Consider the following 27,457-nt stretch of genomic DNA (forward strand, 5'->3'; position numbering starts at 1 on the left):
ATCTATGCCTCAAGACATTTGTATGCTACTTTTACTAAGCTCAGTGCACTTTACATTAAAATGAAAAGCAATACTTAAAATCTGATAGAACATAAAAGCACAAAAAATCACAACCTAATAATAAAAGTTAGACCACTCCAAAGCATGCTATTTCTCTTCTGTCTACTTCATGTAAAATAGTTTGCAAATCCCTCCAGAATGCCATCAAGACAGACTTTTTTTTAATTAAAAAAATCCATTTAGAAAGTTATTCCAGAATCTCAGAGTGATAACAAATGAAAGACTGGCTTTTAGCTGCTGATTTCACTTCCTGAGGAAATACAGAGCAGGACTTGATCTTTTATCTTTACACCATAATAGGGTTCAATACAGAGAGAGGTGGTCCCTATTGATGAATGCTGGATCCAGGCTGTGAATGATTTAAAACAGGGATAGGGAGCTTGTGGCCTTCCAGATAATGTCGGTCTCCCAACTCCCATCACCCCCTAGTCAACATGACCCATAATTGGGGTTGATGGAAGTTGTAGTCCAGATACAACTATAGGGTCACAGGTTAGCTTTCTCTGGTTTAAAGGTAAGTATCATGATATTGAATTAGGCTCAGAAGTTCTCAGGAAACTAGTACAGCTCCTGCAAAATTGATTATATGTTAATTGCCTACCCATGTTCATCAGGAAGTAAGCAGTGCTATTCTGTACTGGCTGTAGCTCATGAGTAATTTATGAGGGCAGCTGAACGTAGTACACATTGCATTACTTGATTTTCAAGGTGATAAAAACATGGGTCAGTGGGGTGAGATCTCATTGATTTAAATAGTTGCAAATTCTGACCAAGACTATACCTAGGCTCCAAACCACCTTAGATGATTATGTGCATAACCTCCCTCCAAAGCTTTAGGGTTATTTATTCACATCACTTCTGACTTGTCTGGATACAATTAGTTTGGCTGACCACATCCACACCTTCTATGTCACAGAGCAAGCCAGTCAGTAAATCACACAACTAGTTAACTCTTGGTTAGAGAATCGGTCTTCACAGATTTAGCTGAGTACTCCTTGTCTTAAGTCTCCTCTTCTCCAGGGCTTCTTGCAAGCAATTTGAGACTTTGCCTGTGTGCAGTCTGTCTGCTCTGCCCATTTTATTCCTCACTTGGTTCTGTGAGTTGGGAGGGAGAACTTGTTGCAGCAGGAGAGGGAGACACCCATGACTCTTCACCAGTCTGATTCATCTCTGCCTTTTGACCTCCCTTCTTCTACACTCCAGCTTCAGCTTCTGATTCTTGACTTCTTTCTGCCACAGACTCTCCCAACTCAGAGCCCTGTTACCCCTTCAGCTTCCAACACCTCAACTTCCCAGTTTTTTCCCTCTGACTACTTATCATTGTCCCACTACCATTCTTTTGGTTCTGATCCGCCTTCTTCCCTTGGTGGCTCCTCAATTGGTTCCTGCCAACACTTGGCTGTGACATTCTAGTCACTGGTTCAGAACTAAGCAACTCCTGGACTGGGTGGTATCAATACATGAATGATGTCTCACTTCAAAGTCCTGGATGGTATCTACCAATGGTTTCATATAGACGTTAAACAGCATTAGTGGTAGTGTGAGGCTTGTGGAACACAAGCCAGTGACTTTTATGCTCCACTGGTCTCTCCAATACTATACTAGGTCTCAGATCATGTCCACAATCTAAGCTAGGAAATCAGCTGGGCAGTTGGTGCACTGTTGAACTCCCAACCTGAATCTGAATTCCATCATAAACTCCACAGAGTCCGACTGCTGTCTGCACTGAATACCTATGCAACTCTCAAATATGACATCTGTGTATCATATTGGCTCTATTTCCTGCTGTTATTTTAAACCCTGCTACACCCCTAATTTTTAATTATTATTTCTTATTAATTTATCCTAATCCTCTGTTACTGGAGCAGTTGTTGCTATTACATACAGGCTTTCACTTCTACAGCTGCCTGACCGCTCAGTTTGATTCTCAGTTTGAGGTTGAATCCTGACAAGACAGAAGTGCTGTCTGTGGGGGACAGGAGGCGGGCAGGTGTGGAGGACTCCCTGGTCCTGAATGGGGTAACTGTGCCCCTGAAGGACCAAGTGCGCAGCCTGGGAGTCATTTTGGACTCACAGCTGTCCATGGAAGCGCAGGTCAATTCTGTGTCCAGGGCAGCTGTCTATCAGCTCCATCTGGTACGCAGGCTGAGACCCTACCTGCCTGCAGACTGTCTCGCTAGAGTGGTGCATGCTCTAGTTATCTCCCGCTTGGATTACTGCAATGCGCTCTACATGGGGCCACCTTTGAAGGTGACCCGGAAACTACAACTAATCCAGAATGCGGCAGCTAGACTGGTGACTGGGAGTGGCCGCCAAGACCACATAACACCGGTCTTGAAAGACCTACATTGGCTCCCAGTACGTTTCCGAGCACAATTCAAAGTGTTGGTGCTGACCTTTAAAGCCTTAAATGGCCTCGGTCCAGTATACCTGAAGGAGCGTCTCCACCCCCATCGTTCTGCCCGGACACAGGTCCAGTGCCGAGGGCCTTCTGGTGGTTCCCTCATTGCGAGAAGCCAAGTTGCAGGGAACCAGGCAGAGGGCCTTCTCGGTAGTGGTGCCCGCCCTGTGGAACGCCCTCCCATCTGATGTCAAAGAGAAACACAGCTGCCAGATTTTTAGAAGACATCTGAAGGCAGCCCTGTTTAGGGAGGCTTTTAATCTTTAATCAATTATTTTATTCTTCTGTTGGAAGCCGCCCAGAGTGGCTGGGGAAACCCAGCCAGAGGGGCAGGGTATAAATAATAAATTATTATTATTATTATTATTATTATTATTATTATTATTATTTATTATATTACAGTATGCCTGACTACAACTTTACCTCTGCTCTTTGGCATGGTATCTTCGGATTGCTATTTTTTCTTTTGCTTGTCTTGCCGATATCTGCTGTTTCATAGGTTAGCACAGTTCTCAATGAGGGACGAGGAAGTCTATACAGAGCAAGATGAACACCTTGATTTTTAGAAATGCAGTGTGCTGTAGCTGAGATCAAACTGGTTTGCATAAAACATCAATGTAAAATATTTAGTATACAAGTGAGGACTATGGACTTTGATAGTGTCAGTAGACAGTGGAATTTTACTGTGGTTTAACCCATGGTCAGTATGAGATTGATTGGAGAACATAAAAATATTTATGCAAGTAAGTTTATTTAGTTTTATTTACTTTTCTCTATTAAAATGCTTAAAAATATCCACTGTTCCATAAGGATGGATGTCCTCTGCACAGTTGCATGAGAATTGACTGTGTGGCAGAGAATTGACTGTGTGGACCCAAAATGCTTTTTGTAGACCTTGCTAACTATTTGGGGTGTGTGATTGTGATGGCTGAACATAGTGTTTAAATATGTGGTCTGATTTTGGCCTAGATACGTAATAATCCTTACGTATTCTCTAGTACTTATTTCGCCTTCCTCTAAGCCTTAATATTTCACATTCTTCTGTTACCTTTGTTAAAAAAAGTAAATAGCACGGTTCCCAAATTCTATGCTGTTATTTTTCCTTTTGAAGTTTCTTTACTTTTGTGGCAGTAACAGTAATGATGGAATAGCTTTGTAGTTTTATCAAATGAATTATTTAGAACAATCGTAATGTGATGCTGTTCTGCTCTAAATAGCTAATACACTTTGCATTTGTCTTCAGTGTTTCAGCCTGGTGGTTTAATTGCCAGGAGACACTGGGAACAAATCATTCAGCACTTTAGTTTTCAAAGTACAAGATACTTGGGTGAAAGAGGCGAGAATGATCCAGGAACTGAAAAGGGACGTTGTTAACAGGCTGATCTTGTATCTTTCTACTCAGAAATAAGTCTCACAGTTTTCAGTTTGGCTTGCTCTTGGGTAAGCGTGGATATAATTGCAGCACAAAAGCATTTTTATTTGGCAGGTTGAAGAAGGCATGCTGTTCCTTTTAGGCATATATTTTAAATATATATTTATATGCTTTACATGAAAGCCAAGAAACAAGAGACTGTATGCAAAGGCATGGCAGAACAAGAAGCTCTTGCAATGATGTCTGGTACCTGGAAAATGTGCAGGGATGGTTTTCTTATTTTTCTGTGCTTCTTTTCTTTTGTTCCTATCTTCTAGCTAGATCAATGACGGATCAGGAATAGAGTGTATGTAGCATGAACAAATACAGGAAATGCAATTATATTAAGTTCTGGATAAGGGTGTAGTCAGGTAAATAGCCCAGCATGAATGACTTCACCTTTCATGTGGGCTTGAATTAATTCAAGAATCGCAGACACTGAAGTAAACTGTTTTTGGCTTGTCATTGGGAGTGTGGTTGTGGCATTTTGAACCTGCTTGGTCAGTTCATTTTGGCTCTCTAGCATTCTATATTCATTGTAAAGCAATTCATCATGGATTTAAAGAGCTATAGGGATCTACTCTTGGCAGATGAAAATGATGTTATAAACTAGGCTTTACTGCATCATAACTGAAATAATGCTTTTAATTAGACAAACATATGTTGATTTTACATTGCACTTTTTAAATTACATAGCCAATATTATCAATTAGTAAAGGCTGACAGCAACTATATTAAGTATAGGCTTTGAAATATTATAAAATAGATATTAATAAACTGGATTAATTGTGACCATTATTAGGCCAACTTTTTATTGAAAGCACTCAGCTGTTCTACATTTGAAGGAAGTAAAATAGCTTTAGTCTATTGATTTCAGTGAACCTAAGTATGCCTTACTTGTTGTTGGACTGTGGACAATAAGTTTTTGATCTGGACCTTCTAGAGCTGAGCATTCTTGAGTTGCAGATGTATCTCCCCATTTTCTTTCTTAGGCTATTTGAACTGAGAGATGGCTTTAACTTTTACTGCTTTTTTTTAGGATTCAGCAAGCAACGCACAACAAAATGAGTCATCTTGCTATTAATAGAATAGCAAATGATATTATCAAATCACCTGAAGATAAACGAGAGTATCGTGGGCTAGAACTGGCAAATGGCATCAAGGCAATGGTTATCAGTGACCCCACTACAGACAAGTCTTCAGCTGCACTTGATGTACACATAGGTATATGATCGTCTATAATATATTGTACCTTGGTTTGCATTGTAATCTAGTTCAAATGAAATAACTTTCAAAAAAGGGTTTTCAACCTACATACTACACTGAGGCTGCAATCCTAGTTTTGCTTACTTGGAAGTTGACGTTATTTGGAAGTGCACAAAACCCCATTGAACTCCCAGGAAGATGTGTATAGGTTTGCAGTCTTACAGCACTGGCTAACCATTTCTACTCAGAAGTATGTCCTGTTGAATTCAGTGCAGCTTTTGCCCAGGTAAATGGAAGTAGGATTGTAGCCTTAGCCAGATTAGCCTCAGAAGTTAGGTTTGTCATAAAACCAAAGGTGCCAAGCCCGGGACTGAAAGATCCGGGATCAGTAGCACCACGGCACCGGAAGTTGCTTCTACGCACTTCCGGACATGCATAGAAGCGACTTCCGATGCCACTATGCCCATTTCCAAAATGTCCGCAGCGCCAGAAGTCACTTCTACGCACTTCTGGACATGCGTAGAAGCGACTTCTGGCGCTACGGACATTTTGGAAATGGGCACAGCGGCATCGGAAGTCGCTTCTACGCATGTCCGGAAGTGCGTAGAAGCGACTTCCGGTGCTGGCGCAGCACCAGAAGAACATGGCTGCCGGCAGGAGTTCCGTAATCCGGGGGGAATACAGGGTATTTTGCCATTCGGGAGACCTGTGGGAAACGGTAGGAAAATACGGGAGTTTCCCGGGGAAAATGGGGAACTTGGCAGCTATGCATAAAATTGGCTGTATAAATTACTTGTTCTAAAGCAGGTTTAAGTTTTTCAAGGATGAATAATGGAAGAACTCAATTTATATGCTCCATACCCTTCTGCGCTTAAGATCCCAGTGTGTCTGCTGGGGAATGCATGGAAGAAAATAGTTTAATTTCCTGGTATAAATTAATGGCATATGGAATGTCATAGAAAATTATTACTTGTGTAATATGTTTGGGAAGTCAGATAGTAGGCCTGAAAATGATGTATTTGCATGTTAAGCAAACATGAAATTAGAACATGGTTGTTACCTAGATGTTCTGATTTAAAAACAAAAAACAAAACAAAATGGTTACCGTGTTTCTCATATTATAAGACACGTCTTATATTTATTTTTTCCTCAAAAAACCCCACGGTGGCTTATTTTTGGGGGATGTCTTATTTTTTTAAGTGGGAGCTGGCAACAGTGCGCTGCGCAGAGCCCCGACCCATGGGGACCCAGTGAGAGCCGGCAGCATGCACCGCGCGAGACCCGGGGAGAGCCAGGAAGCAGACAATAAAAACAGCAAGGCTGCCCTCCCATTTGCGTGCTGCTGGGGAGCAAGGAGCACAGCCACGTTGGCAGAGCAGGAAGCAGCCGCGGAGGCGGCTGTGAGAGAAGCGGTGGCGGAGGGCCTGGCAAGAGGCGGCTGCACGGGAACCGCTTCGGGCAGCGCAGCGCAAAGAGCCTGGTGAGAGGCAGCTGCGGCTGCAGGTGAAGCCCATGATCTTCGTGGGCGACTAGGGGCGAGCGCTCTGAGCGCTGTGGCTGCGGCGAAGAGGCGCCCGATCAGCCCGCCTCTCAGCTGATCGTCGGGAAGCCCCTGCCCCAGTTTAAACAGAGAACTTTACGACACAGGCAGTTCCCAAAAAGGTTTTGCTATTTGGTTTTGCCTATGGGCGGCTATTTGTTTCCATTGCCTTTTGCACAACTCCAGTTGCATTTAGCCAACTCTGGGCAGTGCGCGCGAACTCCGACGGAAGATGCAAGGAGGATAGCAGTTAAGACGAAGGAGCGCGTTTCCTAGGAGGAAGCGGAGGAGAAGGGGCGGGGGTGGGAAAAGGCCTAAGAAGAAGAGAAGTGCACCGACCTGCCTCCGTAACCTACATGCACCCAGGTCGCCTCCTCCCACCCTGACCATCACCGTGCATCTCTTCCCCTCTGGCTTCTCACCGGCGCGGGTGGCGCAGCTGCACAGTCTCCATGGCCACCTGACTAAAGCCGCCACCACCTGACCGGGATGGCGAGGATGGGTGTGTGTGTGTGCGCGCGCTTTCCCGCTCTTCACGGCCGTTCCATCTCCGCCGCCCTCCTTCTGCTCTGCCCGCTCGCGCTGAGTCCCTCGGTCCCGCCTCCGCAAAACACAGTGAGGCGGCCGCAGGGGAAGCGCCAAGAGCGCCCAGGAGCATGGCTGCAGCGACAGTGATCCCAGCGGCTGCGGAGGTGGCTGTGGGCACGCGCCAAGCACCAAAGCTGTTGCCTCTTGCCGGCTCTTCCGAAGGTGCTTAAACGCCTTCCTTTCCTTGCCAGACCTGCCCCCCACTATGGCTTATTTTTGGGGTATGTCTTATATTTAATCAACTCGTGAAAAGCCTGCCATGTCTTATTTTTTAGGCCCGTCTTATAATATGAGAAACACGGTACATATGTAGGTCCTGCTTGATCAAATATCTTTTCTTTGTAGTTTGAAGTGCTTGGGGTGCTCACATAAACCACTTGCCTCTGATTTCCAGCTAACACCCTTCCTATAGCTTCTCTACAGTTTTATATTAAAGTTAGTATGAAGCAGCTGCATACTAGCAGGTGCATTCCAGTCTCGCTTTTCTGCAAAGGGAAATGGAGCTATATAATTTCCTAAATATTTGCAGTCATAATCAGTAAGATGATTTCTCTGACCCAGAGAAAAGTGTTAAAATGTTGATTGTTCTAGATGATTTGATTGCTTTATACTGAATTTGTATATCAGCTTTTAAAGTAAGATTCTATTTCTGCCCATTTCTCCTGTTCATAGGGTCATTATCTGATCCCCCTAACATTGCTGGGTTAAGCCATTTTTGTGAACATATGCTTTTTTTGGGAACTGAGAAATACCCAAAAGAAAATGAGTACAGCCAATTTCTCAGTGAACATGCAGGAAGTTCAAATGCTTTTACCAGTGGAGAACACACCAACTTTTATTTTGATGTATCACATGAACACTTGGAAGGTGCCCTGGACAGGTGAGCATATCTATTAATGATTAAATATAATGGTTTGGTTTTGTCTTTCCACCAAGCACAATTAACACGAGAGTCCTACCAGGTGGTAACATTATTTTGTGTATTTATTACTTCTGCTTTTTCATAATAATGACTTTAATACAATTGGAAAGACTAAATTACTGAAACAAAACTTTTAACATGTTGGGAATAACAGCAATCAAAGGAAACATATGGAATGAGTCCTTGCGGTAATATATCAAAATAGGTTTTTAGTGAGAAGAGATTCATCAACAGTATGGCGAGTGTCTTAAAAACTTCATATGGTTTAGCATTTTGCTGTTACTTTACATAGCCATGAAAGTGTTGCATAGGAACCTCACATATGTTTGTTCTATAAATATATTCTGCTTACACTCTCAGCATATGTTGCATATTTATCAGCTGACTCTCAAAGGCTCTTCTCTTTGTGGAATTTTATATTTGGTGAAAATAGGGATATTCAGGCTACTGCTGCACACTGTATATTTGGTTTTTCTTCAGAGTTAGCAAAATACCGTAACAGTGCAATCTCTGGTATGTCTACTCAGAAGTAAGTTGAATTTGGTGGGGCTTTCTCCCAGGTAATTTAGCATGATTCCCCCCCCCCAAGACAAAGTAATTAACAGGTTGCACAGCTTTCACTTATGTCATGATCTGTGTCCTTTTACTTTTTAAAAAACAAGTTCTTTGGTTCATGTTGAGGGCCAAGGAGAGGCTTAGTAACATTAGCGTTGGTGATTTTGGAAGGGTCCTCAGTACATCTGTGTAGAGCAGGTGTCAATAGCTCTTTCTTCACAGACACACAGAAGGCCTCTGCTAAGGAAACTTTCAGTGGCTAGTTCGTAAGACAACAGCAAGAAGAGGCAGATCTGAGGTAGCAAACAAGGCGGCTGATGGTATCTTGCTCATAGATTGTGTCCTGTCTGCTAAAAAGGTCATTATAGTAAATTGCACTAGATTAGAACATCCACTTTGTGATAAGAATACTTAGCAACAGAGTAGCTCCAGATGAACACATTTTTTAATTAAATTGTGGGCATCTGTCCAGAACTGGCTTCCCCAAACTAAGGCCCGCGGGGCAGATGCGGCCCGCAAGGCTCTTTTATGCGGCCCCTGGCGACCCCTGCCACCCACTGCTGCCACCCACTCTTAAAGGCGCAGCTGCCCACTTCCAGGTCGCCGGAGCCTCCGAAATAGCTTGTGCGCAAGTGTCATTTCCAGTGCACTTCCGGGCCGGAGGAGGCCCATGCGCATGCACACAAGCTATTTCCGGTGTTCTGGCAACCTGGAAGTGCGCCGGAAATCGTGTGTGTGCATGCGTATGGGCACGCACTCCCGCGCGCTCTGGCCCGCAGCGCAATTGGCGCTGGCGGCACCGGCCCTCGGTGAGGTAAGTTTGGGGGCCCCTGGTCCAGAACATTGAAGACAAAAGGCTCAGACCTGCTGGGCAAATCCTATCCTGAACTGGTGATAAATTGTGGTGTGCTTCTCCACACTGAACATGAATTTCATATGTTAAGCTATCAAAAATGTATTTGTCGACACATTGATTTGGGAAATCTCTGACTTTTTTTCTTGCAGGTTTGCTCAGTTTTTCTTGTGCCCTCTGTTTGATGAAAGCTGCAAAGACAGAGAAGTGAATGCTGTTGATTCTGAGCATGAGAAGAATTTAATGAACGATGCTTGGAGACTGTTTCAGCTGGAAAAGGCTACTGGAAATCCCAATCACCCCTTCAGTAAATTTGGAACAGGTATTAATCCTCCATTACATTTGTACATTATCTGCTTTCGATTGGGGAGTCCCTTTAAACTGTGCTTTGCTGTGAGGCTCCAAGGCATTAGGTAAAGGTTTTGGTAAAGATAATTCATTAATGTATGAAACATTATTTTTAAAAAAACCAAAAAAATTACTATCTAAAATGTATAAATTTTTGCTAGATCTAGACATGATTGATGAGGAAGTGAAAGAGACAATGATTAAATGGGCGCCAGACTTCGGCCACACAATATATTTAGAGCAATGGGAGAAACTTTGGCAGGAAGATAAAAGATTTACCGCCTGTAGTACAATGAAAGAAAATTTTAACACCAGTCAAATTAGCAAAAATCTATAAACTGAAATCCAACCTCTGTTGTAAATGCAACAAGGAAGCTGGAACAACAATGCAACAATGCATATGTAATGGAGCTACACCCTGATTAAGTACTTATGAGGAGAAATACATGAGGAGTTGAAAAAAATGCTTAAAATCCCACTAATGAAAAAACCAGAAGCTTACCTACTGGGCCTATTAGGGAAAGAAATACTGAAATCGAAAAAAAGAATTTTCGATGCGACCACCGCAGCTAGGATAGTAATAGCACCTAAATGGAAAGCTAAAGAACTACCAAGGAGGAATGAATTCTCAAATTAAATAATATTTAAAATTGGCTAAACAGCGTACGATAGCAGTCAAATCAAAAACTAAAAAATGAATGGCACTGCTTTGATGACTATATGGCAAAATACTGTTCCAAAAAAGACATGCTAATATGCTTTGACTAAGAATGTAAATGCATCAAAACAATAAATTATCAATGACATATGTACAGTGGCGGAGCTTCATGCTCTGGCACCGGGGGCGGGGCTGGCGTCTGTTCTGGGGGTGGGGCGCACCTCCCGGAGGGGCAGGGTGCACGTTCCAGGGCCGTGGCGTGCCTCCCGGGGGCACAACGCACGTTCCGGGGGCGGGGTGTGCCTCCTGGAGGGGCGTGACACGCGTTTTGGGGGTGGGGTGCATGTTTTGGGGTGGGCGCCCACGATGGCGCCTCTTGGAGCCCGCCGCTCGGGGCGGCCCACCCTCACCGCCCCTATCTTCCTACGCCCCTGCATATGTACGGTATGTATGTATATAGAGAAAATAAAAATAACCAGAATGCAATGATAAGGGTAAAATTGATTATAGAGAAGACGAGTAGCGGTGGAGCGAAGTTAAGCAGGCTGGTGGGTTCATTTTTTTTGTTTGTTCTTTTTTCATTTTTTTGATATTGTATAATGATTTAATGTATAATGATTTAATGTTTCTTTTCTGTTATGTATTATTTCTCTTTTTCCTATTAAATTGTATGACGAAAAATCTATTTTTTTTTATAAAAAGAACGTGTTAAAATAAAAACATGTTGTATGGAAATTATTTGATGATGTAGCCTTCACACATGGTGGTTTACTGCATTTGATTCACCTTTAAAAGCAACTGAGAATGTGTCACATTTATTTAACAGAATTTATATACCAGTTGATAATTACCAAGCCTATAAAGTGGCTTACAAGAAGTATTAAAATTACCAATAAAAAGCAGTTTAAGAATAAATGCTGTAATTAAAAACATTTAAAGGATAATTAAAATTAACAGACTGAAGAGAGATTATAACATGTCAACATCTACATGGATGGGCTTGCGTAAACAAAAATGTTTTAAGCAGGTCATAAGAGTACATAGGTAGAGAGTTTCAAGGTGCGAGTGCTGCCACACTAGAAGAAATATTTCTTTATAAGTGTGGAAAGAGTATTATATAGCTGTACTGGTAGAAGAAACCTCTCCCAGCACTGCTTCTTAAACCAGAAAACAAAGCAATTCCTGATAAATTTTCCAGAAAGGTATTGTGGCTGATGAATCAGTGGGTTTCACTTCCCCTGACTCTTTTTCAGCATAGATCACCCACCCTTCTGATTCAAATGTGCTTTGAATCTGTGATAGCAGAGGGTTTAAGTCTGGTTACGTGAGAGCAGCATGCAAGCTCTCACTCCTAAGGTTTTATTCCGTCCGTTTTTACTACAGCAGTATTCCCTCTGGTGAACGTATTAGGTTTAAAATGGTGGTACCAAGCATACCTGCCAAGTCCCGGACTGCAGAATCCGGGACTGGCAGCCGCGTGACCCCGGAAGTTGCATAGACGCAACTTCCAGTGTCGCTTTGCCCATCTATGGGCACCAAAAATGGCCGCCGCTGACACGTCGCGTCTACGCACTTCTGGACATGTGTTGACGCGACTTTCGAAGCCGGTGCCGGCCATTTTCGGTGCTCATAGATGGGCAAATCAGGGGAAAAAAATGGCCACCAGCAGGAGAATATAAGGAAGAATAACGGGAGACGAAGTGATACGGGGGACCGCCGGGAAAAGGTAGGAAACAACGGGGGTTTTCCAGGGAAAACAGGGTACTTGGCAGCTATGGTACCAAGATCCCTTTCTGATAATGGTCACTTTCTGTCTTAAACATGAGTTCAAAAACTCTATTTTCAAATGTAGTTGCAGTCTTTAAATTAAAAAAAGAAAACAGAAGCTTAAAGAAGTATAGCAGCACCAGATACTCTGCCATGTGTGCTACCGGAAGCCAGTGCAAGGACTCCCATTGGTGCAACAGGGCTTTCCTCCCCCTCCACAACCCCCAAATCTGCTCTGGAAGGTCAGGATAACAGGCCATGGGGAGGGGAGAGGGGGGATCATTCTGTCTGGCAAGCAATCAGGAAAGTGCAATGTTTAATTATTCTGTAAGTGGTAATTCACAATGAAAGTGTGCAGAGACCTGAAGTACTGTGCATTCATCATAATTTGAATAAGAGCATTTGTTTATGTATCTTGAATAGATTTTCTTATTCGTGCTTGTCTATATTCATTGCTACTACGTATTTGTGAATTGAGCTGATGATTCTGTAAATCCCTGTTCTCGTTATTTTTAGAACATTATCTTCACCTCACTTATTTTACGATTTCTTGCATTAAGCTTGTTTTCATAACTACATTTCGTCAGCTCAGAATGCTGTGTTTTAGCTTTATTTTGCATAGCAGCAATGTTAGAGTCAGGTTACTGGAAACTAGAAACTCCAGTCTTGATTTTCCTTTTTTACTGCCGGAAAAAGTGAAGTAATTTAGTAAATTATTATTGATTAATAAAAACTGGGAGATAGACACTGGCAGGCAGCCCATTTGAAGTTGTCACATGATGTCAAGTGACTGCCATCCACCCTGACTTAAACCACAGTTTCCTAAATCAGGTACTGTATCATGGCGAAACTGTTTTAATTATCCCGAAAGTCTTATCTAAGGCCAAGGGTGGAAGGAGGAAGCGCTTGAGCTAACTGCTCATTTCTACTTCAACAAACCATGCTTTGTTGACTCAAGAACACTATATCTGATGCTGGCCTGAACATGTCCATGAACTATGAGGAGTACACTGCATTCGTTGTTAGGCACAACACTAATTGTATTATTAACATATACCTGTGTTTCTGCTCTACACAACCTTTATATTATGAATACCAGAATAGGATTTGCCTGTTATCTTATTAAGGAAAACCCAGAAAATTAGTGAAAATGTATAAAAAAGGGTCTAATTTATTCTGGAGGTGCCACGAGGTGGAGGAAACCCTGATCCATATGTGGTGGTCATGTAAATATGCTCGAGAGTATTGGGAAATGATCCGCACAGAATTAAATCGGATTCTAAAACTCACATTTCTGAAAAGACCAGGGGCCTTTCTATTAGGGATAATAGGTGATGATGTTCCAAAAAAGGCACTCAATATTTTTCTGTACACAACCGCTGCAGCTAGAACAGTACATGCGAAACAATGGAAAGAAGAAGAGATACCCACAATGGAAATTTGGCAAAACAGATTGATAGAATACATAGCATTAGTAACCATGACTGTAAAACTAAAGAATAAGGGTGAAATAAAGATAAGAGTGGAGGTGTTTTGGATATTATTTTAGAGGGTATAATATGCAATTTAACTTACAAGTAGGAGTTGATCTATGAGCAGCAGATAACATCAAAAGAGGAAGACTTGAAATGATAATGGGTGAAATATCAGGATATGCAGCAGATCAAGATTTCCCTAGAATATCACAGTGAGATTGATTGAGAAGTCTTAGGAAAAGAGATAAGTGATGGATACTGTACGATGTGTGTATAAAAGCTGTTAAAATTGCATAAATAATAGTTTAGAAAAAGGATTTGCAGACGCAATCCCTTGAGAACACAACTCTAGATTTCAATTCTCCTAACTCCAAGCTTATTCAAGCTGAGCCGCAAATGGTCTTGCTGAAATCACGAAAGCAGGAAATTTGATAAACATCTTGCACTCAATAGAAGTACCATCACATGATAGAAATATAACTTGGAACTGCATGCACAATGCTCATCATTTGTTGTTGTAAGAATAAAGTGAGGAGGTGCGGAGAACCGTGTATGCCACCTGAGCTCATTGGAGGAAATGAAGAGTATAAACGTAGTAGTAAAATAAAACAATTCAGATGCTGTACTCTGAGGAATGTGTGCAGTATCACCTCTTGTGATTGCAGGGATTAACAGTTTTTACAGAACTGAGCACATTTACCCAGTCATGGCTCTTATTGTAACACACCCTTCTTTTCATTTATGTACTGTAGGAAGCAAATTCACTTTGGAAACTAGACCAAACCAAGAAGGAATAGATGTAAGACAAGAGTTATTGAAGTTTCACTCCACTTACTATTCATCAAATTTAATGGCTGTTTGTGTTCTAGGACGAGGTAAGAATGCCATACATTTTGGAAGCTACTTTTAATATATAATCAATTTACAATGGATTAGCACTGGAACTTAACTCTGTGTCTGTGTGTGTCTCTGTGTAAAGAATGCAACCACACTCCAAACACTAAACCACAGGTCTACCTTAAATCTGCAGCATTTATAATATCTACACTTATTAATTTGTAGGATGACTTTTAAAAAAAATTATAGGAAGGGATGTATGTACTCTGCAAATTTGTAGTAGAAGTAAAAGATTGTGTGTCTGCTGCAGAATTTGTCATTCTGAAAATGTCTGTTTTTATATAATGTATTGTTTCTAGCCCTAGTATTTTCTTATAGATGAATTTTGAAATATAAACATCCAGTGATGTTCCAGAACTCAGAACATGGAGGGCAGGCTTCAATGACAATCATTTCCTAGCATGCTCCAATCTCCATATCTTTCTTTGTCTCACTGCTATCTGCCTCCCAGTCTAGACTCCATAGTTTTAATTCCTTAGGAAGATACTTACTGTACACAGAATACATTGTGCTGCGTCAAAAGTACACAGACAGGTTGTATTCTGGGCACAGAATTTTTATACTGAAGAATGGGTAAAATGCATTCAGATTTTAGATACTGTACTGACTTTTCTTAAGACTGTGCTTATCGAGCCTTTCTCTAAAAGGAGCAATCAAGGATATTATCTGTGAAACTTTTGACTATGTGTAACTTTCTTTTCCTCCCAAATATATGCATACAGAATCTTTAGATGACCTAACAAGTTTGGTAGTGAAGCTATTCTCTGAAGTAGAGAACAAAAACGTTCCATTACCAGAATTCCCTGAACATCCTTTCCAGGAAGAACATCTCAGGGTGGGTTTGTTGCATTGTGACTTCTTTTAAAATAAGTTTTATGTTATGTATTTGTTAAGATGCCTTTAAGCAAGGCCAGAAAACTACTGTGATAAGTTGAGTAGCATCGTAGCACATCAGAATTACTGGTACAGCAAGACAAATGTGTGTTGACTGTAAAAGGTGTGGGTGTAGGTGTAATTGGTCCCTTCCTGAAACTTCACTAATTGTTCTGATAGAAAATGCAGTTGAGCAATATTAATTTTATGTTATTGCCTACGCATGAAATGGGCATGTGTGTAATGAACTGTGGGTGGTGGATTTGAGAAGAAAAGTAGTGTTGTAAAGGCAAAATATTGGATTCAGTTTAAATCAGATTTCTTTTGCTTTTTTGTTTGTTTCACAGCAACTTTACCAAGTGGTACCTATCAAAGACATTAGAAATCTTTACGTCACCTTTCCAATACCAGATCTCCAGAAGTACTATAAATCAAACCCTGGCCATTATCTTGGCCATCTTATTGGTCATGAAGGTCCAGGAAGTCTTCTATCAGAACTCAAAGCTAAAGGTAAGGTGTGCAGTGAGTTGACATTGAAGCCTGAAAATTAGGAGTGAAGTAAACAAAATCTAAGTTTCAGTTGTAATGATATTTCAAACAATCTCGCATTATATTACTGATGCTCTTTTTGGTTTTTCCTATCAATGGCTCAGTACTTCTGATATGAACGATTATAAGGGATCTCATTTGTATGCAGTGTATCTCCCCTCACCAGTATTCCATCAACAGGATGACTGTTTGTGATACCCAGGGCATGTTTACCAATGTGTAGCATATGTCCCCCTTGCCCTCAAAATGCCTCTTTTGGAGGCCTGCACCACCTCCACCTCCACCTCCACCTCCACCACTGAGCTGGGGATGGGGACTTGGAGTGACATAGCCTAGCTGCATTGGGAATCTGCTGAATTCTAAGCTGCTCATTGCAGAAGATCTTTACAAGGGATTGCCCCCAATGCACTTAGATTTTGTGTGCATGCAATGTCTTTCTGTCATTTGGTTCTTTCATAGTATTTATTTAATTTCATAGATGTTAACCAAAGACATATACCTTCTAATTTTGTGTGTGTACATGAACAACATAACTAAGACAAAATAAACTATTGTGTGAGAGTTTTAAATATACTCTATTTCACAGGCTGGGTAAATACCCTGGTTGGAGGACAAAAAGAAGGTGCTAGAGGTTTCATGTTTTTCATCATTAATGTTGACCTTACAGAAGAAGGACTTTGTAAGTGGATCCCTTCTTTTATTCTGTTGAGTTTGGATATGGAGCACATTGATCTAAGTGGGCTTCTCTAAGTAGACTTTTTGCATCTCCCAAAGTGAGCAATAATCTGATGGAAATCCATACTATAATAGCTAGGTCAGGGACAAATGAATTGGCTTCAAACTACGGTAACTTCCCCATCACATGCAAAAATGTAGAGTTAAGAACAACCTCATTGCCAAAACATTTGTAATTTTAAGATTGTAGGTGGGCTTTTTTTAAGAGGGTTGAACAAAAGACCTATGTGCTCATTCTTAATTCTACAGATTTGAAAATTATTTTCCTGCATCTGAATACTGCTAGTGTTCACCCAAATATGAGGAAAGTTCTTAGCCCATCTAATTTTGTTGAAATTATCAGGAAGCTAGTTGGAGGATTCCTAATTGCATATTACGGCAAATTATGGCTTGGCACAAGAAGCAAATGTGGGTTCTCAGAGATAAGATAGTGGCTGTTTTGCTTTTCCTCTAGTTCTACTCCTACTACATGGTGTGCCTTAGCATTACATCTGAACCTGGGCTTATGCTTTATTTTGCTCAAAACAAGCCATGACTTTGGGCAAGGTTTGTTCTATGGTTTTGCTGCTCGTAGTTTGTGCAGGGAAAATAAAACATGAACCTGGGTTCAGACATAAAGCTAAGCTATTATGTTTGGACATAATGCTAAGATTAAAGCAGCATAGCAGCAGCAGGATCAGAGGAGGAACAAAGTGGCCACAATCTTCTATCTTTGGTTGCTCACACTGAACCATGGTTTGGTTTTGTGCTACGTGCAAATTGGGCCACTGTTAAGATCAGGGGTTGGCAAGGTTTACCTCACCTGGGCTGGTTCACTCCAGTGGAGATCCCTCTGTGGGCTGGATTGGACATGAGCGTGTGCACCCAGAATTTCCGGTGTCTGCGTCTGTGCAGAAGCATTTTCCAGCATCTGCGCAGATGCGATTTTCGGCATTTTCTGACACCGCAGAAGTGAGTCCCCGCGCTGCGCTGCACTGGTTTAGCACAGCACGGGGATTTGCCGAGCAGGCAAGATCATAACTGATCAGCAAGTTTATATCTCTGGAAATTATTTGTATAGCAAGGTATTATGTGCATGTTGTTTGCTTGATACTCTATATTCTTTTACATTAGTCAAATAGATGTGTGAATACTGCATGCATTCGGTTTGTGCAACTTTGTATTAGTTTAGCCTCTGTCAGACTGAGCTGCTAGTTTTAAGTATAAGGACTGAACTAGAAGATCGATGATCAGCAATGCAGTCCCAACCATATGTACTCAGCAGTAAGTCCTGCTGAATTTGATGGAGCTTACTGTCAGTTAAGTGGGGTTAGAATAGCAGCCCTAAATGGCTCACCCACTGAAGCAAATAAATTGGGGAAGGGCATAGGAGAAAAGGGTTTCAAACATCCCAGTCTTCAAAGTGCATGCATGGAGCTGCTGATTCGTTTTTTAAAAGCCTTGTACATGCGCACAGGAGATCTAATCGCAGATCTCTTGAGTCATGTCTAGTCTTGTCCCCAAGAAAACTAAAAATGTTAACTTTGTGTTTCCCTGAGAAATTGCTTATGCATGCAATATTTTATCTTTTTCTTAAAAGTACACGTGGAAGATATTATCTTGCACATGTTTCAGTATATACAAAAACTACGTACAGAAGGACCTCAAGAGTGGGTTTTCCAAGAATGTAAGGTATGATAATTGCAACGTATTTGGGGGTTTCTTTCAAGTAGTTTTAGAGATTCACACTGGATCTTCTCTTATTTTAGATACCTTAATTAGAAATAGATTGTGTCTGGTAAATTTTCTTGTTCTTAAAATTAATTTATGAACATATGAATAAACAAACACATGAGCTACCTAAAATAATGCTATATCTAATAATCCATAACCTTATAAACATAAAGTCATCTTGTAAAAGATTAAAATTATTATAACTTCCATTTTCTTTAAATCTGCTTAGTTAAGTTTCTAATGTTCTTGAATGCAATCAATTAGTTTCTAATGCTTTTGAATGCAATTTATTACATACATTGTTTACTTTGCCCTAAATACTTTGTAATAACTTAAACCGGTTTTCACTTACTTTCTTATGTTTGACTGCATTGAGTGCATTTATTGTTTGCTATAAATAAATTGCAAATAAAATTTATGTCCAAGCTTCATTTCCCATTATCATTTAAAAATACCATTCTGACTGATCGCTTACAATATGGTGAGTGGCATTGCAGAATAACTTAATTTTATTTCTTGTTTTAGGATTTGAATGCTGTAGCCTTCAGGTTTAAAGATAAGGAAAGACCCCGGGGTTATACATCAAAAGTTGCAGGGATTCTTCATGTAAGTCATGAAATTGGACTGAATTTAATACTGAAATATTTCTTAACATTTCTGAAATGTGTGAAAAGTTGGGCATCAATGTCATTAGGTTGGGGTAAAGCACAAAAAAATCTGCATGTATAATGAACAAGATGAGTATTGCAGGCCAAAACATTTTGATATGGCACAAAGTTACCACTATAAAGTGGTAGTGACAGCTATTTGTCTCCTTACTTAATATCTCCATGGAAAGACTAGATACCAAGTGTGGACTGGGACCCCAACTGGTGCTGGATATAACTGAATAATTTGCACTGTTTCCTTCCAAGCATAACTGAACTGATTACCTGTATAGTGATTAATCAGTATGACTTTTACAATGCACAAACATGCTTACTGGTTAAATGATCTTTCCTGTACCAGGCATTCTTAGGGCCTGGTCCTAAACATATGGTATTCTCTTATTTATCTGTAGACCTGTTGGGTTTTAGTGTCTTCACATCTAAAGAGCCTTGGTGACTAAGATCAAAGGCAGACTCACCAAAGGTTCCAGTTTGCAAAACAACCTTGGAGACATCTTTGCTTCTACACACTTTTTTATTTCCAGAATGAATTCATAAGTACTGAATTCTATGCTTTTTGTTTTGGGGGGGTGGGGTGGGGAGAAGATATCTTTCTGTTAGAATTTCTGAAAGTAGGTTTTTTAAAGATACTGCTACATGAACATGTTTATGTTGCTTTCATTCACTTTGAAAACATCCTCCAGGGGTCAGCATTTGCTTCTTTTTATCCCTTGTCAACAACGTAGTACGAATAGCTTTTATTTTATTAGCTGTGTACCTAAATGACAGTGATTCTTTCTTACTATGTGTGACACCTACCATTAGTCATAAGTCTGAGAAGATCTATTGGTTTCAGTGAGTCTACTCAAAGTGTTACTTAGAGTGATAGCCAACTATCTTAGTAGCTATATTTTATCACTTTAGTATTATGCATAATGCCTCGGTTTAAACTAAAAACATCACATTTTTATTTATTGTAGTACTATCCTATAGAAGAAGTTCTTGCTGCAGAATATTTACTTGAAGAATTTAGGCCTGATTTAATAGAAATGGTATTGGATAAGTTAAGACCTGAAAATGTCCGGTAAGCTATATTGCCACATCCAATATTTTGTATAGATTGAGATGGAAATATTTTGCAGGTTAAAACTGTTAATAGATTGTACTTTTAAATCCAAAATAACTTTACACGTGCAAAACTCCTTGAATGAAATATTTAAGTTTTCCTATTTTATACAAAGAAAAATATTTAGCACAGCATAGTAGGAGGGAAGAACAATGCATAATAACTTTAAGAACTGATATGTGCCTTTGTCATATTTACGTAACCAATGTGCAGTTCTTTTGAATACAATGTTGATAGACTTCATTGAAACTTCACACCCATGTCACTGACTCTTCTGGATGCTTTCACACTAGGGCTCAATTGAAACAATCCTCCAACCCATAGGTGAAGAAACAAAAGGAACAGCAGGCATGTTCTTCCTGTCTAGCACGATGCTTTTCTTTCTGTTTTCTATTTATTGCAACTATAGTTTGCTACGTTCGCAAACTGGTCAGTGCTTGCCCTTGAAATCAGAATCTGAAAATGTGATTTGAATTAGGTATCTGATTCTGGTTGTGGCAGGGTGAGGGGCGTAGATGACACAAAATGATTATTTGGGAAACTCTAAAGACGATAGTTGCTGCAGAATAGGGACCGACTATAGTTGCTGCAGAATAGGGACTGAGAGGGAACTTGTGCTTCGGGTAGTGGGGGGTGCAGGAAGTGCAGAAAGGAAGCATGTTATTTTCACAGTTATCCAGAAAAATAGGCTTGTAGGATTAACTGGACTGAACCCAATGCTTCTACTTAAGGAAAACACACTCTTCTTTGTGCAGCTCTTTTTGAGAATCGCAGTGGTTCATCATGGTTTCTACCTGTGATTGTATGCCCACCCCAATTTTGCACTTGGCCCACATACAGGGTCCATGTTGGCAGACGCCCCTGACTGCTGCTTAATTCATAGTAATGTATGGACTTGCTCTGTATTTGTCATATGATTTGTAAAACAAGGTTGTTGTGGCAGAGTGGAAACACAGTTGTCCACTGGCAACAGAGAGGTTTTTATTAGTGGCAGGTAAACTCTTCCTGCTATTTTCAATACGATAGACTTTCATACTTGGTGTGCATAATTGACTTTTATTTTTTTTGCTGAAGCCATGGTTCTCTGCCAGTGTATGCTAGAAACACTGAGATAAGCAGTGTTCTCTCATTGCCAGTGACAGAATTGTTACCATAGTAACTAATTTCAAAGGGAAATAAAGCTTCCCTCATGCTATTGTATTGTGCCTTGTATTCATACATAGTGTGAAAGAAGGCTGAGTGGGGTGCTTCATTTATAGCACAGAATCTTCCATCTTGAGATATTATTTGGCAGCCAAGGACAAGGTTAAAATGAAAAATAGCTAGTTATTTCTGTTTCTGATTCAGCCCTATCCTTTGTTTTTAAGGTTTTGTTTGTACTAAATGTTCAGATTGATTAAGTGTTCCATAGATCCAACTGTCCTGTAGTCTTCTAATTAACTACGAGTTGGCTCTGAGGTGCTAAAACAGGGTTGATAGTAAATGTTTTCTCTCTCATATAATTGGCCAGAGAGATGCTAATCACTCTTGCTATTCTGCATTATTTCTCCTTACTTGCTCCCCCCAAAAAAAAATTATTTAAAATTCTAGACAATTTGAAACCTGGAAAACTGTTAAAACTAATTGAAAACAGTTGTTAAAATGTTGCAGAGAGCATGATCAGAAAAGTATGTTGTAGTTTTACCCATGGATGACATTTGTATGGCCTTTTCCTTTGCTTCAAATTTCTGTTTAGAAATGGTAGAAAATGAATTTAGGAGCACCTTGGGTGTGTTATATATGCTCTTAATTGCTGGGAATATTTTTATATCCAAATATTCTGTTAATGTCTTTTTAAAAATACTTGTCATGAGAGCTATAAATCTTTTATTTTAGTGAAGTTTAGAATGGCATAGCTGCAAAAAGCAAACTGAGCTTAATATATTAAATCCTGTAAAATGTATCCTCATATACGCAAGTTCAGTGTATGAGCTCTGGCTCTGTATATATATATATATATATATGTGTGTGTGTGTGTGTGTGTGTGTGTGTGTGTGTGTATAATATGGCAAAATATAATACATATATATTTTAAAATAACAAGGGGTCGTTTAACATAGCCATTTTGATATGGATAAATGTTGTTTTTTGTTTTACTGAAAGGAGGATCAAATACAAAAATAGAATAGGACATATAGAATTTACAGTATTAATAACAGAATCTCTGAACTTAGTGACCAAGCAGAATTATTTGAATATCATTTTGGGGGGCGGGGGAGGTAATATGCTTGTTTGCTTACTTACTATGTTTTGGTTTTATTTTTTAGGGTTGCAATAGTTTCTAAGTCTTTTGAAGGAAAAACTGATAGAACAGAAAAATGGTATGGAACCCAGTACAAGCAAGAGGCAATTTCTGATGAAGTCATTAAGGTGTGGTGAGAAAGTTGGTGGTAAACTGAATATGTAACTAGTATTTTCACACTTCTTACAATCGGGGCGGAGGAAGGGGGGCGGTGGGGGCGGTTCGCCCCGGATGTCACCACTGAAGGGGGTGACAAAATGCTGGGCAGCGCTCACTGCGGGGCCTGCAGCATGGCTGAGCCACGTGTCTCTCCTGGGAGTGGCGCGGTGGCTTGAGCACCCGCAGGCTCCGCACTGCCTCAAATGGTCCGCCCGCCGCCTCCCCCTCAGCTGTAGGGTGGCTGAGTGGGAGGAGGCAGGCAGACTCCTTGGAGGCCCTGCGGAGCATCCTGCCCCAGATCACCCCACCCCGGCGGGTGGCTGGCATTGCCCCTGGGCCCAGGGTGCGCACGTCGCCCCAGACGCCCGATCGGCTTGCTCCGCCGCTGCTTACAATAAAGTTTATTTTGTGTTTACAAAAGCAACTGTTACTATTGCTTGTATAAGTGTTTCACATTGGTGTAAGTTAATTTCAACTGGTGTTATGGGAAAAAAATTGATTTCACTTCAAAATGTGAACCAAATCCTTGAACATCTCTTTGTGGTGCAGCCAATACTATACATGTTGGACCCTTAAAACACCCCCCCCCCCAAATCCTGATTGATAAGCTTTAGCGAGAGAGAAACTATGTGCAGAACATCTAGCTGAACATACAGCTATGATCACACACACAGCTGTGTTTGGGGGATTTGTGTAATATTTTCACATATTGCTAAGAGTGAAAACCAGCTGCTCACATGGTGATGCATATTGCAGAAAGCATTTCTTAGTAGTTCTACACAGTGGTTAGAGCATGCAATCTAGCCCTCAGTCAGCACTATGTTCTAAGTGTTTATGGAACATAGTTAAAAGCAAACTTAAATGGTATTATGTGAACTGCAAGGAATCATGCAGATTAAATAATTTGAAACATTAGTAATAATTATTGTTTTTGTCATGAATTTTGAAGAAGCATGATTCATCAGAGGTAGATAATCCTTCATAGAGCAGCACAATTGCAGCACAAGTTTTTTTAACACACCCACTGGATAATAACAAAACTATCCTCTTGCTTGCACATTGAATGTAGAAATGGCAAAATGCTGACCTCAATGGGAAATTCAAGCTGCCAATGAAGAATGAATTTATCCCTACTAACTTTGAAATTGTACCTTTAGAGAAGGATGCACCACAGTACCCTACTCTTATCAAGGTAAGCATATGTATTTAATAGTTGTGGGTGGAATTTCGGGAATATGTACCACTCTTTCCTGAATTGCTTTTGAAAGATTAAGGTCATTGAGTAGGCTGCTTATAATATGAACAGTATTGTAAGAATAGATTGTAAAAATGAATGAAAATTGGATCTTTATTTTAAGAGGTGACTAGCTCCTGTCCAGTTGGCTTTTTGCCCCGTATTCAAAATATATAAACCTTTAAGTTTACATAGTGGTGGAAGTGAGTTCAAATTGCAGAGTTTGGAAATGAACTCCTAATGGCTCATCCCAGTATCAGGTAAGCCCAGACCCTGCCATAGCTATCTCTTCTTTCCAGACTTACCTAGCAGTGGTGCAATCAATGGCGTATGGATTTAGTGTTCATACCTACAAAAGTCCCACAGGGCTGAGAGGTCCTCCCTCCATCTCAGAAATGTTAGCATATAGGCATATGTTTAGACAGCACGAGGGAACATTGTAGGGAATAGGTCGCCATCACTGTGTGCTTAATTGGGGTGGGGTTGAGAAATTTGGGCTCTATTAAACCCTGTGGGACTGCACCCAAACTCAGATGGCCTGGGCTCTGTATGTTTAAAGAATGTACAGTAAACAGATTAAAATGATAAAAATACAGTTTGTAATTTAATAATAATAATTATCAATAATAGAAAATGTATGTTTTCTTAAACTCAGGACACTGCTATGTGCAAACTATGGTTCAAGCAAGATGACAAATTTTTCCTACCCAAAGCTTGTCTCAACTTTGAATTTTTCAGGTATGCAAGCATTTTTGTCTTTAAAATTTATCATTCTAAGCAGAGTCATTCAAGAAAACATCTTATCATTCTAGACAGGCTTGGGGCTGCTATAGTGGAATAACTGAGATTGTCGGTTCATTATGGATGTGCAACAGTGTGCACAGTTTTTTTGCTGGCTGAAAAGTATTGTCCACTTTCCAGGGGAGCAACCATGTTAATCGGTTGCAGCACAAGCAACAAAGTCTTGTAGCATCTTAATTTGTTACTGTTGGAAAGTGCCACAAGAATATTTTAAACATAATCCAAGAGCTGTTAATGACTCTCCTCCTTCACCACTCTCCTACACCAAACGTATCTCTGGTGATAGAGCTTCACAGCACAGGGAATATATGCACAGAAACATGCTTCCACACACGTATGGCTATATCCAAGCCATGTGTGTTTGATTCATTCATTCCTCAAAGGGAAGTAGCTTTCAGTCTATTCAGTGGAGCAGTCCCTCAGCTTTATGATCCCGATGTGTGCCTTGTTTGACCTGGACAAGTCCACTTTTATACAACTTTGGTACCATTCTACTACCCTTATTTAACCCCTAAAGTTTTTTTGTGTGTGTGTGCTAGAGCAGTGTTTCCCAACCTTGTGCCTCCAGCTGTTTTTGGACTACAATTCCCATCATTCCTGACCACTGGTCTTGCTAGCTAGGGATGATGGGAGTTGTAGTCCCAAAACATCTGGAGGCACAAGGTTGGGAAACACTGTGCTAGAGCATCTCATTTTGGAGGAAGGGGTTCTTTTTACTAAGATTTGTCCAAGAAGTAGAATGTGGGACTGTTGTATTTGACAGAAACTGGTATGATAGCAGGAGTTAGTATTGTAGAGCCATAATTCCCTTACTGTACACATGCATTTTGTGTCCTACCATATTCTGTGGAAGAATCACTTCTTGAGCCTTTGCAGCACTTCAAGTTGCATCCTCAAAAAGCAAAACTGGTCTGAGATGGTGGGAATTGTAGTCCAAAAACAGCTGGAGACCCAAGTTTGGGAAACCCTGCTCTAGCCTCCCACCATTGTTTTATTCCCTGCTGTCTCTGCATGTTGGGCAATATTGATGAGGCCAGTGGATCCAGCTCCACGTACAAGCATATGGAGGGAAATAAATGAACAGGGCTTCATTCTCCTCTCCCTTCAAATGTCCAGAACAATTTTAGAACTGCACTTTAAAACTTTTGATTTTAAAAACATTCTTTAGCACACAAAATAATTCATCTTTGTTTTGGTCTGTCTCAGCTTGGGAGCTTTGAGAACAGTTAGTATGCAATGAGTAATAAAATAAATATCTTTAGCATTCCTGTGAACCCATAATCACCATTGCGGTTCTGTATAAGCTACACTTCAGGTCTTGCCTCTTTCCCACCAGACTCTACTGGGCCAGATAATACTGCTGCATCTCTGCATTGGCTGTGCTTGAATCATTAAATCATTTCTAGTGCAGTAGAACTGATCACCTGCAGAGGTCTCCCTTTGTATCTAGTGATGATGAATTACTCAATTTGAAATTGGGATTTGCTAATATTGCTAATAATATCCCCCCTAACAGATAATAGCTCTCACATATCCCAATTTGGAAACTCTGATTCAATGGCACTGGGATCTCAAGAGGGCCCAAGCACACCTTTCTAATCTGTGAGCCTCTGAGCCTCGACTCACCATCCCTATAGTATAAACTTACTTGTAATGTTAGCAACAACCAGGGTGCCTTTCTACAAAGCCTCCATTTTCTGTCGTGTCTGGAATGTGGTGTGTAGTTTTCCCAAAGCAGCTGAATATTCAAACAGAAAATATATGTTTCAAACAGAAAATATATGTTCCAGTGCTTCTTATGAGCTAAATATGCTCATAAGCCTGATAATTTCTCAGTGTAATGCTGCTCAATTCATAAGGAAGGCTGAGCATTATGAGCTGGGGAAATTTGTATAGACGAGTTAAAAACTTACTTTGGTGAAATTGCTAGCTGCTGAAGTCAAAATACCTGTTAAAGTTGAAGCATACATAAAATTTTACAGCACTGAAAATGAATTTTAAGATAAAACCAAGTAAGTTAGGTTTTTACATTTAATATAATTGCTGGCTAATTTCATGGTCCCATTTTGATTTTTGAGGAAGCATGTGAACTGCAATACTACTTAGTTTTGTAAGAGAGTTTGTAGATGATAGATAGATAGATAGATAGATAGATAGATAGATAGACAGACATATATGATAAACTTGGGTGGTTATGTATCTTGAAATGATAATTCCTATATTAAGTAAAATGCAGTCCCCTCCTCCCAAACTTCATTATCTTCTGATGAGTTATGTATTGAAAAGGTTTTAAAAATGAGGTCTCAGCCTTTTCTGATTATGTTGTTTCTGCTTGTGATGGGTCTCTACAATAATAGCCTTGAGATAAGATGTATATGAAAATGCAGCATTATCCAGTGAGTTTTAACATATATTGAGGCCGCATACATTTCTGGGAGTGAGTCCGATGGAGCCCAGTGAAACTTAACTTCTGAATAAATAGGGTTGGTTTGCACGTCAGAAATCATCGTGCAAAGGGCCACTTGTTTCACATTATTTAAAGAACATTCCATTTTTTTAAAAAAAAGAGATGCATGGTTTTAATTAAATGTTTTGTTCTTTGAATCATTATTGTGCCCCGTAGTTATTATTTTGCTTTAACATTCTGAATATTGTTGT

The 27,457-nt window shown here is 40.3% G+C and overlaps 1 protein-coding gene across 6 annotated transcripts in view; it reads left to right on the plus strand.

Annotated features, from left to right (window-relative positions):
- IDE (insulin degrading enzyme) overlaps positions 1–27,457 on the plus strand; it is a 57,322-nt gene that overhangs the window by 9,943 nt on the left and 19,922 nt on the right. For all 6 annotated transcript variants that reach the window (XM_035138745.3, XM_035138746.3, XM_060274849.2 and 3 more), the window contains exons 2-14: positions 4,912–5,096; positions 7,879–8,086; positions 9,689–9,858; positions 14,537–14,659; positions 15,404–15,516; positions 15,902–16,064; positions 16,690–16,782; positions 18,418–18,509; positions 19,077–19,157; positions 20,179–20,282; positions 22,631–22,733; positions 23,834–23,956; positions 24,654–24,736. In XM_035138745.3, the coding sequence (XP_034994636.1) occupies positions 4,937–5,096; positions 7,879–8,086; positions 9,689–9,858; positions 14,537–14,659; positions 15,404–15,516; positions 15,902–16,064; positions 16,690–16,782; positions 18,418–18,509; positions 19,077–19,157; positions 20,179–20,282; positions 22,631–22,733; positions 23,834–23,956; positions 24,654–24,736 (1,616 nt within the window). In that variant the 5' untranslated portion in view covers positions 4,912–4,936. The remainder of the gene's footprint in view (positions 1–4,911; positions 5,097–7,878; positions 8,087–9,688; positions 9,859–14,536; positions 14,660–15,403; positions 15,517–15,901; positions 16,065–16,689; positions 16,783–18,417; positions 18,510–19,076; positions 19,158–20,178; positions 20,283–22,630; positions 22,734–23,833; positions 23,957–24,653; positions 24,737–27,457) is intronic.

This window comes from Zootoca vivipara, chromosome 5, assembly GCF_965207765.1.
Source record: "Zootoca vivipara chromosome 5, rZooViv2.hap1.1, whole genome shotgun sequence".
NCBI classification, from domain to species: domain Eukaryota; kingdom Metazoa; phylum Chordata; class Lepidosauria; order Squamata; family Lacertidae; genus Zootoca; species Zootoca vivipara.